The 18,467-nt window shown below is 41.3% G+C and overlaps 2 protein-coding genes across 2 annotated transcripts; both read right to left on the reverse strand.

The window, feature by feature from the left end:
• Window positions 1-5,081: 5,081 nt before the first annotated feature.
• LOC306714514 (L-amino-acid oxidase-like) lies at window positions 5,082-10,012 on the reverse strand (the record flags this gene model as incomplete). The annotated part of the gene is made up of 7 exons (XM_079184557.1): window positions 5,082-5,945; window positions 6,443-6,579; window positions 6,805-6,873; window positions 7,077-7,278; window positions 7,517-7,629; window positions 8,337-8,563; window positions 10,009-10,012. The coding sequence occupies 7 exons, from the start codon at window positions 10,010-10,012 to the stop codon at window positions 5,159-5,161; spliced, it is 1,539 nt and encodes a 512-aa protein (XP_079040683.1). The 3' UTR covers window positions 5,082-5,158.
• A 2,610-nt stretch (window positions 10,013-12,622) lies between these two features.
• On the reverse strand, window positions 12,623-16,156 carry LOC306714515 (L-amino-acid oxidase-like; the record flags this gene model as incomplete). Its single annotated transcript, XM_079184558.1, has 7 exons — window positions 12,623-13,438; window positions 13,856-13,992; window positions 14,333-14,401; window positions 14,953-15,154; window positions 15,471-15,583; window positions 15,733-15,959; window positions 16,144-16,156. 7 exons carry the CDS (start codon window positions 16,154-16,156, stop codon window positions 12,637-12,639), a joined length of 1,563 nt encoding a protein of 520 aa, XP_079040684.1. The 3' UTR covers window positions 12,623-12,636.
• Window positions 16,157-18,467: the final 2,311 nt, after the last annotated feature.

Consider the following 18,467-nt stretch of genomic DNA (forward strand, 5'->3'; position numbering starts at 1 on the left):
AAACACGTGTATGAATATACATTTTCAACCTCATCTGTGTCAAAACTAGCACTGGGATCTATTAAAATGTACTTGCTACTTCATGTATTACCACCTTTTCACCTTACAGTTTCTTAATCATTTCACCACAAATGAATTACCCGAGGACAGCGACTGAATAAATTCTCTATCAAAATCTTAAATTAGAAAGCATCATTTCACCTTTTCCCTCCAGTGCCTTCAGCTTGGTTTCCAAAGCGGCTGTTTTTTCCTTCATGGCATCCATCTCTGTTGGTTGATCCCTCGTGGAGGATGGCAGGCTGACTATCTTTGCAGAAGTTTGCTCCGTCTCCAAAGCTGTGATTCATAACATGTTGTCACATTCTATTCTATTGTGAAGGATGTTCTTTCATAAACTAGTTGAACTAGTTTAGGTTGCAGGTATGCCGCCGCAATCTTTCTGTCAGTCGTGCTTTTTGGGTGTTATATTGGCTTTCTGTGATTCTGTAGACAACCTCGCCTCATCCTGCACAGGTGACTCACCTGCGGGTCAGTGGGTCTCGATTATTCCTGATATTATTATATTATGGTGTCACGTTCGCAACCGCGTCTTGTTTAGATTACATTACAGCAGATGCTTTTATCCAAAGCGACTTACAATTCAGATTCTATCACATTCATACAACGTATTTTGGGGTTAAGTGTCTTGCCACATCGACACGTGACTAGCGGAGCCGGAGCAGGGGATCGAACCGCCGATCCTCTGATTGGACGGCCCTGCTCTCCACTTAGCCTCAGTCGCCCAGATAGCTGCTGGTAGCACCCTAACCCTAACCCTAACCCTAACCCTAACCCGCTTTGACGTTCATCCTGTATCACAGGGGACTTTTGGCGTGTTGGCTCCAGCTAACCCTGCTCACGTTTGAGAACGCTGCTGTTTTGCCTTACCCTGCGCTGCTTCACCGTACCTGCTGCGCTGCTTCGTCTACAGTGTTTGGCTCTTGACAGCACTGCGCCCCTGCTTCGTGCTGTTTTATGTCAGCGTCACACTGGTTTTAATATCTTTTCTTATTTTCCTTTCTTTGAATAGGAGCCTTGGTGACTGTGTTCCCTGTCCCGGTAGGAGCAGCTGAGCCTACGGTGGTGGGGTTGGTGCCTCCTGGTGTTGGTGTCTCCCTTTGTGTGCTGTGTGGTTTGGTGCACCCCTGGTTCGGAGTGATTTTGTGGCCCACGTGTGATCGGGGTGTCTCCTCTTTTTGGGATCCTCAACTTTAGTGGTCCACCTCTCTCGCCCTGAACATCTCTTTTAAATAATTGTATTGGGCTCTTTTATTAGTAGTTGGTGTTTAAAATGATCTTTGAACCACTGTTTTGAATATTTAATGTTGTTTGTAATGGAACCACATCTGCTGCTCATCAGTATAATGAACCAGAGTCCTTGATACTGTGTGGGCAAAACGTATTCTTTAGGTGAAATTCCTAAGGTGGCGTTGTTGTGCTCTGACTAATCCTATTGGTTAATGTCCTCATAAACTCTAACCACACCTGTCTGTAAATGTTACCTGAGTGCCGCTGCGGCAGTCAGACACACCTGAAGCAGGACACGCGTTTGATGTCAGGGGTGAGCTAAGGCAATGAGAGAGTGAACTCACCAGTTTGTGAAAGAACAAATGTATATGCCCCCCCTTACAGATCCTTTACAATTGGGTAAGAGATGAATGTGACAACACATGTTACGCCCTTTATGTTTGTGTTGATAATGTATGTGGTGTACTGTCACAGCTATTCCATCGCTACTGATTAATCAGCCTAGCCCTGTAAAACTCTACTTTACTGGTATAAAGGAAACCTGATTGGGAACTTTATTGCCCAGTAACATTTAGAGACGGGTGTGGTTAGAGTTTACGAGGACATTAACCAATAGGATTAGTCAGAGCACAACAACGCCACCTCAGGAATTTCACCTAAAGAATATGTTGTGCTCCCAGCATCAAGAATTCAGAAGGCACTCGGGTTCATTATACTGACGAGCAGGAGATGTGGTTCCATTACAAACAATTTAATAATTACAACATTAAATATTCATAACAGTGGTTCAAAGATCATTTTAATGGAAGGCAACAACTGAGACTTTAGGAAAGGGGGAAATAAAAAAGCTGCTCCGGTTTTCCTTGCATCCCACCGTCAAAGCATGGTTGATCAAATGAAGGATAGGATGTACTTAGATTCAAATGCTTTGTGTGGAGTTTCATCTTACATAAAGACATAATTGTAAATGTACATATCCTGCATTAAGACAGGTTATAACACAAACTACTAAAATATCCTGGAGACACGAGATCACTACCAGTGCTGCTCATCAGCAGCTGACCCTGCGCTCTGACCTCACTGTGCAATAATGTGAAAACTAAATTTGCTTACCGCAATTTAAAGTATTAAGTGACACGAATCTGTGTGAGCATTTCTGTGACAACATGCAAAAACCAAAACAACACACTGCTGCTGTCTGTCACTTTGACACATGGGCGCCTTTAATACACTCACACCCAGCAGCATTGATACACGTACGGATCAGCTACTAGAGGAACGAAGTCAGTGAGGAAGATCAGAAACAAACTCTGCTGACGAGGTGGGTGTCCTTTATTACACAGTCCAGGGTCTTAAATACCTGCTTTGTGTTGAAATGAACTGTATTCATGTCTATATATACAAAATAATGGCTGTCAAATAGTCAAAGACTCATTAATTCTGTAATGCGAGTTCCATGTTGGACAACTGTGTTCAGATTTAGCTTTCACGCAGTTATTAAAGCTCCCTACAATAAATAATCTGTAGTATTAAAGAAATTATATCTGCAATGAACGACTAACAATGTGCTGTAGTGTTGATTAACTTTAATGATCTTAGAAATGAAGGTGATTGTTGTCTCATTGTCGTAATTAATTACTTTCACACTTTCTTTCATCAAAGCAACATCATGTGAACCAATAAGTCAGTCAACTCTTCTCCTCTTACCACTGCTCCGACATCGAAGCTGTAGTTTTCATCTCCACTGCCTTCAACATCACTAAGATATTGCTGCTCGTCCCCCTCTCCATCCTCATCCTCTACCTGGGTTTCCAACAATGGCGGCGGCAGCGCTCCTTTGCAACAACGAGGCACTCTGACATCTTCACCTTCCACATGGCTGCTATGGAGCTGATCTACGCCTTTGGAGTTGCATTCACCTTTTGTGGCGCGTATGCTGGTCTCTCAGAGGGGACCACAGTGGGGATGTATGTGTCTTCTATGGTTTTCCTAGGACAGATGTGCTTTCACAGCCTGACCTGTGTGGAACGATACCTGGCTGCTGTTCATCCCGTCACCTATCTGGGGATGAGACAGTCAGGTGGGGTCAAGATACCAAATATCAGCCTTGTATGTGTTTGGCTGCTGTGCTTTGGTGGTTTAACAGTTCTGTCCATCCCTGATCTTCCCATCATCCCATTTTTCTGCTCATTGGTCTTCTCTTTAATTGTCATAACTTTCTGCAGCCTTTGCGTTCTCTGTGTTCTGATTCGTCCAGGGCCAGGGGAAGTGGGCGGGGCAAGAGAGCGAGTAGATCGGTCAAAGCAGAGAGCTTTCCATACAGTCACAGCCATAATGGCAGTTCTGTGGTTGTGGTTTGCCGGTTCTCTCGTTTGTGTTGCTCTAGACAACTCACAGCTGCTGAACTACAGTGACGGGTGTTTGGTGCTGACATCTGCAAACTGGTTTATTCTGCCCAGCAGTTTGGTTTTACCGATGCTGTTTCTACACAGAGAAGGAAAACTGCTGTTAAAGTAATGAGTAAAGACAACAACTGGACAGGATCAGAGGGGACTTTATTACATTAGACATTGGATTTCAGACAAAAAGTTATTATAGAAGTTTAGACTTAATATTAGATAAAACAAAGGAAATATAGCAGGTAATATCGTCCTCGTATAGAGTTTAATCATCTGCATATACAGTTATAGCTTCGTCATAGTTATATCATCTTCATACAGTTATATTGTCTGCATACAGTTGTTTGCATATAGTTATATTGTCTGCATATACAGTAGTCCCTCCGGGTTTTTATTGTGATCATAGTGGCCCAGAATTACTAGGTTTGCAGCAGCTTCCCTCAAGAACAGTGACGTGAGTTCAGGGGTCGATTTTCATCGACACAGAAATTCAATTTTTCACAATTAGTTAATTTGTGCACGCAAATTATACAATTTATAATTCAGCCATCAAGTTCAATAACTTAAATTTACAAATGACACATATCTTAACATTCTAATTGTATACAAAACAGAATTCTTTAAAGTGTAAAATCTTAAGTAAACACATCGCTGATGTAATAATACCATATCGTCGCTGTGGGGTGGAAACCTTGTACTTCCAAATCTTGTTATACATATATTTTATTACATTTTTCACATTTCCTATTTTTAAATGTCTTATTTTGCATGTCATGTTAATTGTCATGCTCTTAAATTACACATCAGTGTATTACAGTGTCTCTCTCTGTATGACCATTTGTCAATGCTGTTGCCTTTTATGCAGTCGAGAAAATAAATAAAGCCTTTTGCTGTGGTTTGGTTTTTAAAGTTTTGTTTTGCCTGTATTTGGTCCTCACTGAGTGACTTGTGAAAAGGTTACAGATTCTCACAATTAAGTGTCATAAGTTATGAAGGTCAGGTTTGAAAATAAGTTATTATTGTTACTGTAATGCCCACAAGCCATCAGTTGAGGTTGACAAAGATCGTGGAGTGCTTGTTGCCCTTTAATAATGTGCAGCGTAACCTCTTTCTGGCGGGGCAGTCTTGCTATTTACAGCTGGAGGCATTTTATACATTCTTTTGCGCTTTGAAAAATACTTTAAATAGTTGAAAACTTAAATAGTTGAAAACTATTTAAAGTAGAGGGGAAAGATAGCAGTGGTTCTTGTTATTTAGCACCTATTCGATCGACACAAACATCAAGCTTGGAGTGTCATAAGTGGTGCACATACTATTGATTTCAAGTGAGTTACATCTGATTCTACTTTCACCAAACAACATTAAACCGTTTTCTGTGCTGAAAATCCACCAGTTTCATGTGGAGTTGAGCTGGACAATCCTGATGGGCCTCATTTCTAAAGCAACCAAGCAAAAATGCTAGATTTAAAAGCCTAGAGCTCGTCATGCTGAGTTCTAGCTGACTCTTGGTTAATATTCCTAGCAGCCCTGATTGCTGATTTCATAGATGTCTCGATCCAAGCGTGAGGGAAGGCTGTGTGCTCACCAGCAAAGTGCACCCTGCCTTCCCTTCTGAAGAGCTCTGCAGAGTACTCTAAATGTTGGTACGGTGTGAAGAGAGCGAAGGCGCCTAAGCTGTGAGGATCCATACTCCACCTCTTCACCACCACCCCTGTGCAGAGAGACCTGACATGCTCACCATGGATCTTTGCCAAATCTCTCAGAGCCAGTTCTTTCAGGTCTTCATCGCTGGCACCTAAGAAGAGGAGGGAGTCGTCAGACCAGGTGTAGGAAGCCAGGAGGACGCCGATGGTCTTATTTGTTGGGAAGCTGTGGCTGGGGTAGTAGATGTAACGCGAGGGCCCGTCAGTGATGCTCTTTCCCCCTCGGATGCCGTCCTCCTTCCAGAACTTGTTGCGAAAGGTGAGGAGGATTTTAGTGGAGCTTTCATAATGGACCCCCCCCAGGACTTCCATCTTTCTGATGGAGAGAGGTGGATCAAAGTCCATAAAGAGGGCTGCTTTGGCTGTGGTTGTTACCAAAACAATGTCAGCAGAAAGGTCCGTCAAAGAGGTCTCGTGGCTCGTCTGATAGGATACAATTACACCCTCATCTGATTGGCTGATACGTTTGACCTTAGAGTTGAGGAGGATGGGGACGTCAAGGACAGAAAGAAAAGCCTTGGTTAGGAGATCTGACCCACCGGTCACTTCGTCGTACCTTCAAAACAGAAGGAAAGATTTTTAGTCCCTTTGTCTTCGGCACAACCATAAGTATGTAAAGTCGGCAAGATTTGAACTTCTGTCGCAACAACACATTCTCACTCCCAACTCGTCGAATACTGATGTTTGGTCAGTGGCCCTAGGCTTCAAACTAAGATGCTCTACCTTCCCCTCTAGTGTTAGTTTTGGATGTGTCAGGTGAGGCGTGTCAGTTTCCACATGTACAGTTTCTTGTCACTGGAGGTTTAAGCAACAAAACCACTTGTTCAGCCCGTCTCATAAAGATGCTGGTGGGTTTACGTTGGAGTTAGTTGAAAGTGCGGCGTGTCGGTATCTGTCTATCCGTCGGTATTTGACAAAAGAGAGAGCGAGATCTCTTTGGTGGAAACGAGCGCAGCATCCTGAATGCCTTCGAGGCATTTGTGCTCTCTTCTCCCCAAAACATCTTTTGGGACAAACGTGAAGGCACAAATGTGTTAAATCAACCAATCGTACGTGGTGCTGTCGCTGACGTCGCTCTGGATGTAGATCATCTCAGTCAGCGCCAGGTGCATGAGGCTCTGTTCATTGAGTAAGTCTCCGATCATCCTCACCGCTTCTGGACTCACGCCACCTTCTTCTTTCAGATACTCCTGTGAAACAAGACGCAAATGTTTTCTACATTTCGATTTCAATCTCTTATTGAAGCGTAATCTGAAATGATTCGGTCTTTCAGGTGACCTTAGATCAGCTGAGAATATGCTCTACTGTCCCATACCCTTGTCCAATCTGCATTGGAGGAACATAACATTCACGTCATTTGTTTCTGCAGCAGAATGTCATTTTGTGGAATTCCATGAGATCACGTTGTGATTTACCTTTACAGAATAGTGGTCGTACTTCCGTAGAGCAGCTCTGCAGCCATGTGCCTCCACTTCATCTTTCACCTACAGAAAAGATCCAGTTATATAAAGGATATAAAATATTTTTGTGTATATATTGATGCTTTGTTTTAATAACCTATAAAAGTTCAACAACACAACATTGCATTCAGCCTCTAAAACTCTAGAAAAAAACAAAAGGTTTCAGCAACAGGGAAAGAAAAACAGCTCTTATAACATTTACTACATTGCTCTCTAACACAAAGTACCTTCTGCAGAGCTCGCTGCAGCAGTTGGTCGGCTGACCTCCCCCTCTCTCTTCTCGGAAGTTTATACTTCAGGATGTCGGGATTCGCTTTCACTGCGTACGTCCTCTTCCGCAGCCCGTGGACCAGGTAATAGGTGTTGATGTCCTCCATGATGAACTTATTCAGCTTCACTTCCAGTTTATTAGCAAACCAGCGGACGATGCTGTGCAGAGATGAGACACTTGATGCTGGCATGTAGCTTTTACATTCTGAAGACATTATGAAGGCTTATGACTGTGGCATTTCCACACTGTGCACAAACAAAAGAGGAAATTCATTTTTTGATGATGCTCAAGTTTCTTTTAGTAGTTACGTAATGCTGCTCATGCTAACTACCCAACAAGGATCATTTTTAACTGACTAAAGGTTCAAACACTCATTTAAGACACAGCTTCACTCACCGGTGAGTACTTGGGATCCTCATGGCTCCCAGGTCAGCATACCAGCCCTCTTCTTCATTCCTGTAGGTCTCCACTCGTCCTCCAACTCGACCACTGGACTCCAATATGGTCACCTTGTCACGACAGTTAAATAAAGGGCTTAACCCTAGGTGTCTGATTCCGGATTTGAAAACAAGAAACCACCTCTGCATCCATCGCTTAGTTTGTGTTATTGTTTGACTGGTGTTTTCAGGATTAGTTTGGATTCAAAGAAGTCAAACAATAAGAGAAACTAAACGATGGAGGCAGCGGTATAATTACTGTTTCTATCAAAGGAGTCTAGTATCTTTGAAGAGAGCAAAGATAACGGCTTCAGTTCCCCGTCAGAAGGGTAAAGAGGTGAAGATATTCTAAATATAGCTGATATTGACTGTTTTAACTCTATCTACTGTAGTAATACACTGACTGTGGAGAGGAACCTCATACGAGCACACTTTCAAAAACTATCCAAACTATTTCCTTAAAAGTGGCTCACTTACACAGTTTTGCGGTTTAATGAACAATTAGTTTTCCTTTTGTATCAGAAATTATAGCAAAGAAGGTGGAACAGAATGTGCATTTATTTACCCTCTGTGCATGTTCTACCTTATGATTTAGAATTGTAAGTAGTGCATCTTAGGATTGCTGCAGTAACGTTGAACAAAAAGTGATTTTTGCATATGAGCTGGTGAGCCTGTGATTTGTGGTGGCTGCACATTTCATCTTGTAGAAATGTTTTCCTGACCCCTGGTGGCCAACGGAACATGAAAGTTGCTTGATGGTGTCATCATGTTGCATGTACCTGGTGTCCTGCGTCTTGCAGGAGCTTGGCAGCCGTCAGTCCGGCGATGCCGGCTCCGACGATAACCACACGATGAGATGTATTCGTGTGAGGGAGGCCGGTCTTCACCGTGTGCAGAAGCTCCTCGTAGTCATTGTCCTTCAGACAGTCAGCCAGATGTTCCTTCAGGCTGACAGCAGCAGCCGTGTTGCTGAGGTAGAGAATGAACAGCAGCACGCTGACAGCAGCTGGAAACACAAAGAGAGAAAAGACAAACGCTTCATGACCTTGCTTAATCCTGGGAGATCTAATTCAGCCAAAAGACTGAAGCCAAAGTCAGGTTGAACCATTGATTTGAGGTGAGACACTGAAAACAAATAACTCACAAAAAAAGTGATAAAGTGAAGATTCCAAGACCAATTGTCTGCATTAAATCACCTGCTAATAGTAACTGAAAGCTTACAACATTATCATTTAAGTCTGTAAACTGCACTTTGAACTACAAAGTTTCCTCCACATCGGTGAGTCTTTAGCTGTAATCTCTTCTTCAGGGTTCAGTCCTCTCCGTCTGCTGCTACAGAACATGTGAACTCGACTCTTTTTGGAATCCGTGAGAGTAAACGTGTGGCGGTCCGGAGCTCGAGGGAAATCGAAACAGAAACAAGGTTTTCCTTCTTCTAAAGAAACCCACAGCTCTGGTCTCACTCTCTCTCTGTGAAGCTCTAACTTGTGTTTCAGGGCTTTGTGATGATGATAGGATTGATATTTTATTCAAGGGGAACAATGTTGATTTATTTGTTATGGTTTTACTTCGGTGTTATTTGTAAAGAAGCTCAATTTAAACCCAAGAAGATGAATTTATTCATTATTCATTCTCCATAAATCCTAAACTGAACGCTTTTCTGTAGATAAATTACACTTCTTTGCTTTTGAAGTTATGCTTGAATTAATTGGAAATAATGAACTAAAAGTGTCAGCGTAGTACCAAATCACCGTTTATTTTAAATACCGGAAATATTATCTTTTATATCACTGAACAGAAAACTTCACGTTCAAATCTCTGGATCTTTAACTGAGAAAAGAAATCCTTCTTTCTTCACCAGTTCTGCTACTACAACAGAAAATAAACCACTTTTTCTCCATTTCATCATATTTTTTTGGTGATAAAATGGATTTATTAAGTTTAATGGTCCGAGTAAAATAAGACTCTTTTAACATTTAGTCCATCTTGGTCATTGATAATGATCTATAATCTGACCTAATATGATCAGACATCTGCTACTCTGTCTGGATTATTCTGTTCTATGATGAAATATGGAATAACAGTGTCAAGTGTTGATGTCAGCTGATCTGCTCAGCATGTGACACACAGCATATTAAAGTCCAGTGAAGACTCTCCTCATTCGTCATGCAGGGAAACGAAACCTTGCTGCTGTTCAGCAGACTTACTCATTTGAAACACTGCAGAGGAGCAAACACATCGAGGAAGCGATGACACATACGTCGCATATTTGAAAGCAAAGACTAATGACTAAAACATTTAAACTGAAATTGAACGCCATCATGACGAGAGGCAGTCTGATTGCTTAGTTCAGATATTTAATCTGCTTTCTATTTAAGGAATTATAAACTATTCCCCACTGACTCACACACTTACATCACAGGACAATTTCCTACAGTTACACACACTTACACATCTTTTCTCTTTCAATACACACGTGACGTTTTAATGATACACTTGTTTTAACACAGTTACTTGTTTGTTTACCATTTAATAGTTTTCCATTCTTAAATGATGTCACATACTGTTGCTCTGAGTTCATTGTTAAGCACCAGTCACCCAGTCAAACTGCTTGTATGTGCAACGTACTTGGCAGTAAACAGTTCTGATTATGATTATTTAGACAATACTTTGTCTAAATAAAAGAAAACACAATACTCACATAATTTCCATTTCACCACTTGTGGATCCATCTCAGTCTGGAAGCTTGTTTCCTTTCCGTCTTTGGTGACAAATGAATAGAAACAGAAATAAAAGGGGGGGGGGGGGGGCGGAGCTTAGTCTCAGTCACCGGAGACGTTCACAGGAAAAAACTAAGCTAAACAGTGAGACCACAGACAGAGCAGACAGAATTAAGTTTCACTTTCGTTTACACGTTCATGGTTCTTGCATCTGTTGAATGGATGCAGCTGCAGATGCATCGATCCAGTAACAGCAGTTACTGTGTTGAAGTTTGTGTGTTTATCATCTTCTAATTCTTTGTATTTTAAGTATGTTTCTGTTTTACATGAATGATTCCTTTGTGCTGTAGCTGTCCTAAATATAATATATATATATATATATATATATATATATTATATTTCTACCAACATTTATTTTAATTTGCACTGTTTTATGTTTTGATATTTCTTTTAATCTTTTACTTTCGTTCAATTCTATTAGAAGTTGTTGCTGTGTGTTGTTGCCATGCAGGGTCAGTGTAATGTGTTATAAATTAAACTCAAATGAACCTTTTTAGAAGAAAAACAAACAGATCATTTCTTATGCTGATATATTCGTAGTAAGATTATAAAAAGAGTTTATTTTAAGATGAAAGGGTTCCTACCTTTTGTGGATCTTAAACAAGCAAAGCAGATGTTAGAGTGACGCGATGTGAAGTTATCATCTCTTATATGCAGTAAATTGTCTCAATGCTGGAATTTTTCTCTCATCTGACCAGGCTGACCACAAAGGGCATGACTGTCTTCTGTCTACCATCAGGGTTTGGTTTTCAGTTTCATATTCAACCAACTTGAGCATCATCAGAGGAGGAGGCCGTTTTTATGGGAACTTTACCAGAAAAGCAACTGATTGAGGAAGTGCAACAAGGACTTTTTAATCGGAGCATTCATCTGAGATCTTATTTGCTAACCACCTCTGTCATTCTCACAACCGCAATGTATGTTAAACTGGGTTAGTCAAGTACTTTCCAAGGTATTACATCACAATATCAAAACATATTGTATAAAGGTATTGGTAGAAGTAGTCATAGTAGTAAGCCAGGAAAGGATAAACATTTAAAATAACGAGCCACAAGTAAGAGATAAACAGATCAAATTGTTCACGAAAAGTAACGGTTGAAAGCTCCATCTTCTGCCGCTCTAAGTGGGAGTAGTACTGACAAACGGTCAGGTAGGCATCAAGGAAAATGACCCAAATGCACCCTGGGCAGACAGCAAAAGTTTAGTGATCATGATACATAAGCTCGCACGTGAAGGGAGCACATCCAGACAGAAGCAGGTGAGAAACCACAGGTTAACAAGAATGGGACAGAACGCAAAGGCAGGAAGGAATATTGACAATGTGGTCAGGAGCAGGTGGAGATGGGCTGGTATAAATACTGTAGGGGGGGGGGGTAATTGGGGAATGACGAACAGGTGAGCAGTTGGATGTAAGAGTCAGGTGACTGTGACCGGGTGGTTCCGAGGGGCATCTGGTGGATGGATGGGGAATGGCAGGTCTGGAGTGTTCCTCAGAAATGCATGAGCCTGGGGCAAGTGAGAAGTGTCTGGAGACACAGCAAAGTCCAAACAGCCGAGCTCGTGATACAGACTTGACCAAACAACCTTTAATTGTTAAATTATATGAACATATTATTGCAACAATAGTCACTTAGTAGTGTTACCGAGCATCCACATGAAAATCAGTTAAAATGATCACATTTGTAATGTGACGGGTACATTCGTCATTAGACATACAAATAAAGTACTGCATGGACCATTTGTTTTATTTTTATTTCTGTGAATCACAAACATACAGTATGTACCATGTGACAAGCACACCTGGGTCCCCTGATTGATTATGTATAATACAGAAGTGTTGGTGTAGAAAGATAATGAGGAGGAAAATAATTGTATTACTTAAGTGACACTTTGAAGGTCCAGGGTTCAACTCCAATGGCTGGTTGGGTTCTTTCGTGCTTGGTGTGTTCCCACAGGCTAAAGACATACAGGCTACGTTAATTGCTGACTCTATATGAACGTAAATGGATTTCTATGTGTCAGTGATAAAGTGGCATCCTGGCAATGTGAGCTAGGATTGGCTGGATGGGAAGGTTCATGATTAAATGTATATTCAAATAAAGTTTTTTGGGGGATTGTTTTCAATCTTAATGAAATTGATCTATTTGTATTTGTATACTATGAAACAAATTTCATTCTATGACAGACACGTTTCAACATACAGTACATTTCTGTGGCATTAGCTAGATATGTTGCACTTTTTTGTGTTCTTTTTATGAATACCATAGTACACAGTTACTGAGACTCGGTCATCCAGAACCTAGAGTTCATCTCGTGGTGGATATTTAGCGTTTTTTGAATTCAAGACGGTCACTTTGTTAATATTCCCAGCAGCCCTGATTGCAGATTTCATAGATGTCTCGATCCAAGCGTGAGGGAAGGCTGTGTGCTCACCAGCAAAGTGCACCCTGCCTTCACTTCTGAAGAGCTCTGTAGCATACTCTAAATGTTGGTACGGTGTGAAGAGAGCGAAGGCGCCCAAGCTATAAGGATCCATGCTCCACTTCTTCACCACCACCCCTGTGCAGAGAGACCTGACATGCTCACCATGGATCTTTGCCAAATCTCTCAGAGCCAGTTCTTTCAGGTCTTCATCGCTGGCACCTAAGAAGAGGAGGGAGTCGTCAGACCAGGTGTAGGAAGCCAGGAGGACGCCGATGTTCTTATTTGTTGGGAAGCTGTGGCTGGGGTAGTAGATGTAACGTGAGGGCCCGTCAGTGATGCTCTTTCCCCCTCGGATGCCGTCCTTTTCCCAGAACCTCTCGCTGAAGGTGAGGATGATTTTAGTGGAGCTGTCATAGTGGGCTGCCCTCAGTGCCTCCATCTTGTTACTGGAGAGAGCTGGCTCAAAGTCCATGAAAAGGGCTGCTTTGGTTGTGGTTGTTACCAGAACCATGTCAGCAGAAAGATTCATCAACTGTTGGCCTGTCTGATACGAAACAGTTACACCTTTATCTGACTGACTGATGCGTTTGACCTTAGAGTTGAGGAGAATAGGGACATTGAGGACATTAAGGAAAGCTTTGGGGAGAAGGTCCGACCCACCAGTCACTTCTGAGTACCTTAAAAACAAAAAGACAAATAGATTCTCTTATCGAATGCATTCTAGAAGAGAGAGATTTGCAATGAGTCCGTATGCTTTAAGCAAAGGTTTGTACAGTATATATATATTTATGATGCAGTAATTTGGTGAAAACCAAAGCATAGCAATGTAAGTTAATATTGGACGTATATTTGATAGGTGGCCAGAAACACAACCCAACGATTCCTATTGTGTGGATGAAGTGAAAAACTAATCTTTGAAGACAAATATATCTGAAACGGTGTCATCTGCAAAGAGGTGTACAACATCCAGACCTTTCATGACAACGTTTTGATTTTCGTCACTTTTTCTGGCTCGTGGTTTAATATTATTGAGCTCTACTGTGCAAACGTTTTCACATGTTGAATAGCTGGCAGTGTGGGATGTCGGTCCTCACTTTATGTCGTCACTGATGTCAGTCTGGTCATAGATCATCTCACTCAGCGCAGTGTACATGAGGCTCTGTTCATTAAGCAGGTCTCCAATCATCCTCACTGCTTCTGAACTCAGACCTCCTTCTTCTCTCAGATAGTCCTGTGAAATAAACACAGTTACAACGTTTTTTTTGTGAAATCAGGCTTAGCAAGAGAATAAAAAGCATTTATTAAAACAAACATATTTGATCAAATGTTTTTCCACTTGTCAGATTTTCAAACATCAAGAATCAAGCATTCATTTAATTTACACTGATATAGGTGGTGGGAGGTTTGAGCAATCTGTTTCAAATGGTGAACCATCGGAAATGGCACACCTAATTGATGCTATTAGTAAAACACTAAAATATTATTAGTGATTCCCATTATTCAGATACCCAACACAGTGTCCTAATGTGTTCTAATTTTACAAGATTTGTTGACATCACATTGTGTTTTACCTTCACAGAATAACGTTCATATTTCATCAGTGCAGCCCTGCAACCATGAGCCTCCACTTCATTTTTGACCTACAAACAAACAGAAAAAAATCACCTGCATTGATGAAGTCAGTTGAATCATCTGTTGAGCTGATGGTGTATCCATGAGTATTCACAAAGTGAGCTTTGATTTCTATATCTATAATGAACCATGAATGTGTAACTCAAAAAGCAAACCGATGGGAGTTCTTGGAGGTTGGAGCCCACAAACCAAAGGATTACGAAGCGACCTCGCAGCAATGCAATTGTGTCCGTTAAATACAATATCTTGGTAAAACTAAACTAAACTCTGCAATTAGTCAACTTGCTTGGGAAGGAAAAGTATATCGGCATCTGCACTCGGAAGGTCCAAAATGGATGAGGCTATCATAACAGCTATGTTGCACCATGTTTTATACAAACTCTTCTATGCCGATGATGAACTCCTCTCCAAAAGAGACGAATAGATTTGCTTGAATGTTGTGTTTGTATGTTAACTAATTGTCTGGTTAGTGATGCAAATGTCCTTTGCCAACTACTCTCCAAGGATGTGTGAATTTGTGAGACTTTTTTCCATCTCTCCTTCTTTTCCTCTGTCTTACCTTCTGCAAAGCTTGTTGTAGCAGATCGTCGGCTGATTTCCCTTTCTCACTTTCACTAACGTTGTATTTGAAGATGTCAGGGTTTTGTCTCACTGTGTCCGTCCTCTTCAGCAACCCATTGACAAAGTAAAAGCTGTTGGGGTCATACATGATGAATTCATTCAGCTTGACGTCCAGCTTTTCAGCAAACCAGTGGACGATTCTGTTAACAGAAGAGGTGATAGTGGCACAGTTTCTGCAATGTATTTTTACGATGTGAAGCAAAGACAGTAAATTAATGAAGAGCCCTCTGACACACTTCATGTGTAGGCAACCAATGACATTTCTTTCTGATTTTAGTGCAACCAACAAAAGTCATATTTTGAAGCACCGTATAACTTCCTGGCAAAAATAAACAACTTCGAGTCAGTTCTACTGTGCCAATTGAATGACCTTTACAATAGCTTATCTATTCATTTCAGGGCCTTTAGATTCTATCAAATGTATGTAAATGCTCAACTCAAAAAATACAATCTTACCGATGAAAACTTGGGATCCTCATGGCTCCCAGTTCAGCATACCAGCCCTCTCTTTCATTCCTGTAGGTCTCGACTCGTCCTCCAACGCGACCACTAGCCTCTATTATGGTCACCTATAGGTCAGAACAGATTAATACAACTACAACTCCAGCTATTGCTGATACCACGAGTACTATGAAACGACTACTATGAATATTGCTACTACTGTCAACATTGTTGCTAATATTTGTGAAGCTCTAAAGTGTCATGCTGTTGCATGTACCTGGTGTCCTGCGTCTTGCAGGAGCTTGGCAGCCGTCAGTCCAGCGATGCCAGCTCCGACGATAACCACACGATGAGATGTATTCGTGTGAGGGAGGCCGGTCTTCACCGTGTGCAGAAGCTCCTCGTAGTCATTGTCCTTCAGACAGTCAGCCAGATGTTCCTTCAGGCTGACAGCAGCAGCCGTGTTGCTGAGGTAGAGAATGAACAGCAGCACGCTGACAGCAGCTGGAAACACAAAGAGAGAGAGAAGCACATCCAAATAGGGAACTTTTATCAAGATATTTTAAATCTTGATTGATTCTTCATTGAGCATACTTTTCCTGGTTGTAGTGTGAAAGAGTTTTCTAGAGCTAAAGCAACTAGATGTGAAAGGCTTTACTTTCTCCTCATGGCATAAACAGACACGTACCTGAGGCTGTCATGAAGACGGACTCAGAATAAGTCCAATAGTCAATAAAGTTTCTGTCTGGCAGGAGCTTCTTTCGCAAAGTCAAATGTTTCTGGACATTGTGATAAATTCATTCTTATGAAGTCCGGCAAAGAATGTGCCTCTCCCCCGTTCAACATACAGTGAGCAGTGGAATGAAACTTGTGATGAAAAAGCAGAAGTACAGCGCTGATATCTTCAATGGGTCTGAATCACAGGGAATAAATCATGGAGCTGACTCAATGCCTCGGCCCATTCACTACAAACCAGATCACATCGATAATTAAGTGTTCGCATGATCGCAAAATAAGGCTTTCAATCAGAGTTCACGTTTAAATGATTTTATGACTTACCTGATTTCCATTTTGCCTCACGCAGATCCATCTCACTGATGAAGTGTCTCTTCTTTCCCTCTTTGGCAACATGAAGAGAATGAAGAGAAAGAGGGAAGAAAGTCCTGTAAGTCACCAAGCTGTGATACAATGTAGATTCTAATCCGAATAAAATACTGTATTTCAAATGTACACTGTAAATATTATATATTCATAATGTATATATACACACTGCAGGTTCTTACCCTTTTAGGAGTTTAAACGTCAGCATCTGCTTGTAGAGTAACCTGAAATCGTGAGTTTGGTCCTCGTACTTATTATACACCAGCACATCAGAATCAGGTGATCTAGAAAAACACCCCCAGGTCTCCTCCATCCCATCATGATCTGTAACCACTCACATCGAGGGGAGGGGGGGGGCAGGTTACACCCCCTGCCAACAGGTCCCATGATCAGTAAAAACACATACTCCATCATCATCATCATCGTGTATATATGTCATCTTGTCTTATGGGAACTCTGCACAAAACATGAACTGATAGGAGGAAATGAACAACATAATTTCAACTATTGAGTCATCTTGGATTAGCTTTGCTGTCGTTCACAGTTATGTTCACAGTATTTATCAGAGGAGGCTCCTCCCATACTGCTGCTCTTCAGAAGGAGACACCATGTGTATTTGAGAAGGTATGTAGTGTAATCTGTAATTAGATTTCAAATATTACTGATCAAAGATAATTCAATTGTTTTGTGAATCACGTGGTTACGTGTTTATAAGGAACCACGTCGCTTCACACTGAAACTTTTGATCAACTTCATCACACCACAGACGTCAATTATGCTATATTCAACAGCAAAGTATGATTTGATCAGGTCATCCACTGCAGGCTTAATACAGGGCAAGCAATGGTGTCCATGGAGTGATGAGGTTGATCAAACCTTGTTAAAGATGATTTTTGGGCACTTTATGTCTTTATTTGAAAGAGAGAGTGGACATGTGGGAAAGACAGTAGAGGAATGACATGCAGTAAACTGTCCGGCCGAGAGAATCAAACCCATGACTTGCTGCTCTTATCGTGTGTCCTGACCACGAGGCCTAGAAGCAGGTGTGTCATGTGACTGTATCAAGACTAAAGATTCCCAGACGTCAAAGGGAAACTGTCTGCAACGTGTCATGAACATTTCACAATCCACTTTCATAATGACTGTGACAAACGCTCTGCAGAGTGACTACAGCATCTCTGAGCATTTGGATCACATCTGGATTGTGAAATGTGCCATAAAAAGATGTGCAGTAAAATGACCTCAGAGCGTCAAGTCTCACTTCCTCTAAAAAAACATATAAAATTCTATCATGACCATATTGTCTTTTGACTGGTACAGGCACATTGTATCACGGTCTTTATACGATACAGTTAACGGTCAGTATCTAACTAGACCTTTTGAATTGAAGTATATAAAATACATTTCTTTGTGGGACAAAATGTTTTTGATGCACTGTGAATGATGTACTGCAGGGGGCAGACAAGGAGTAGTGCATCCAATGTGTGTGTGTGTGTGTGTGTGTGTGTGTGTGTGTCCACCACTTTGGTCCAGACTGAAACATTTCAAAAAGTATTGTTATTAAGTACTGACATCAATGTTTGCCAGAGAACAAAACTAACCCTGACTTTTCCTCTGGCACCACCATGAGGTTGATATTCATGATTATTAGTAAAAGATCCTAAAGACTCCCAGATTGTATTTTTATGGTTTGAATGAAAACTTAATGTTAAGGTCGGTTTAATCTTTTGTAAATACCCTTTTTTTCTTTTAATATTACATGTGAGTGTTTTCTCAGAAGCCTCTGCACACACACACACACACACACACACACACACACACACACACACACACACACACACACACACACACACACTGTGATGTTTTACTGATGTTAAAGGCCATGACTTTTAAATGTCCATGTGTATGTAA

Source organism: Pholis gunnellus (assembly GCF_910591455.1).
Source record: "Pholis gunnellus genome assembly, chromosome: 23".
NCBI classification, from domain to species: Eukaryota; Metazoa; Chordata; class Actinopteri; order Perciformes; family Pholidae; genus Pholis; species Pholis gunnellus.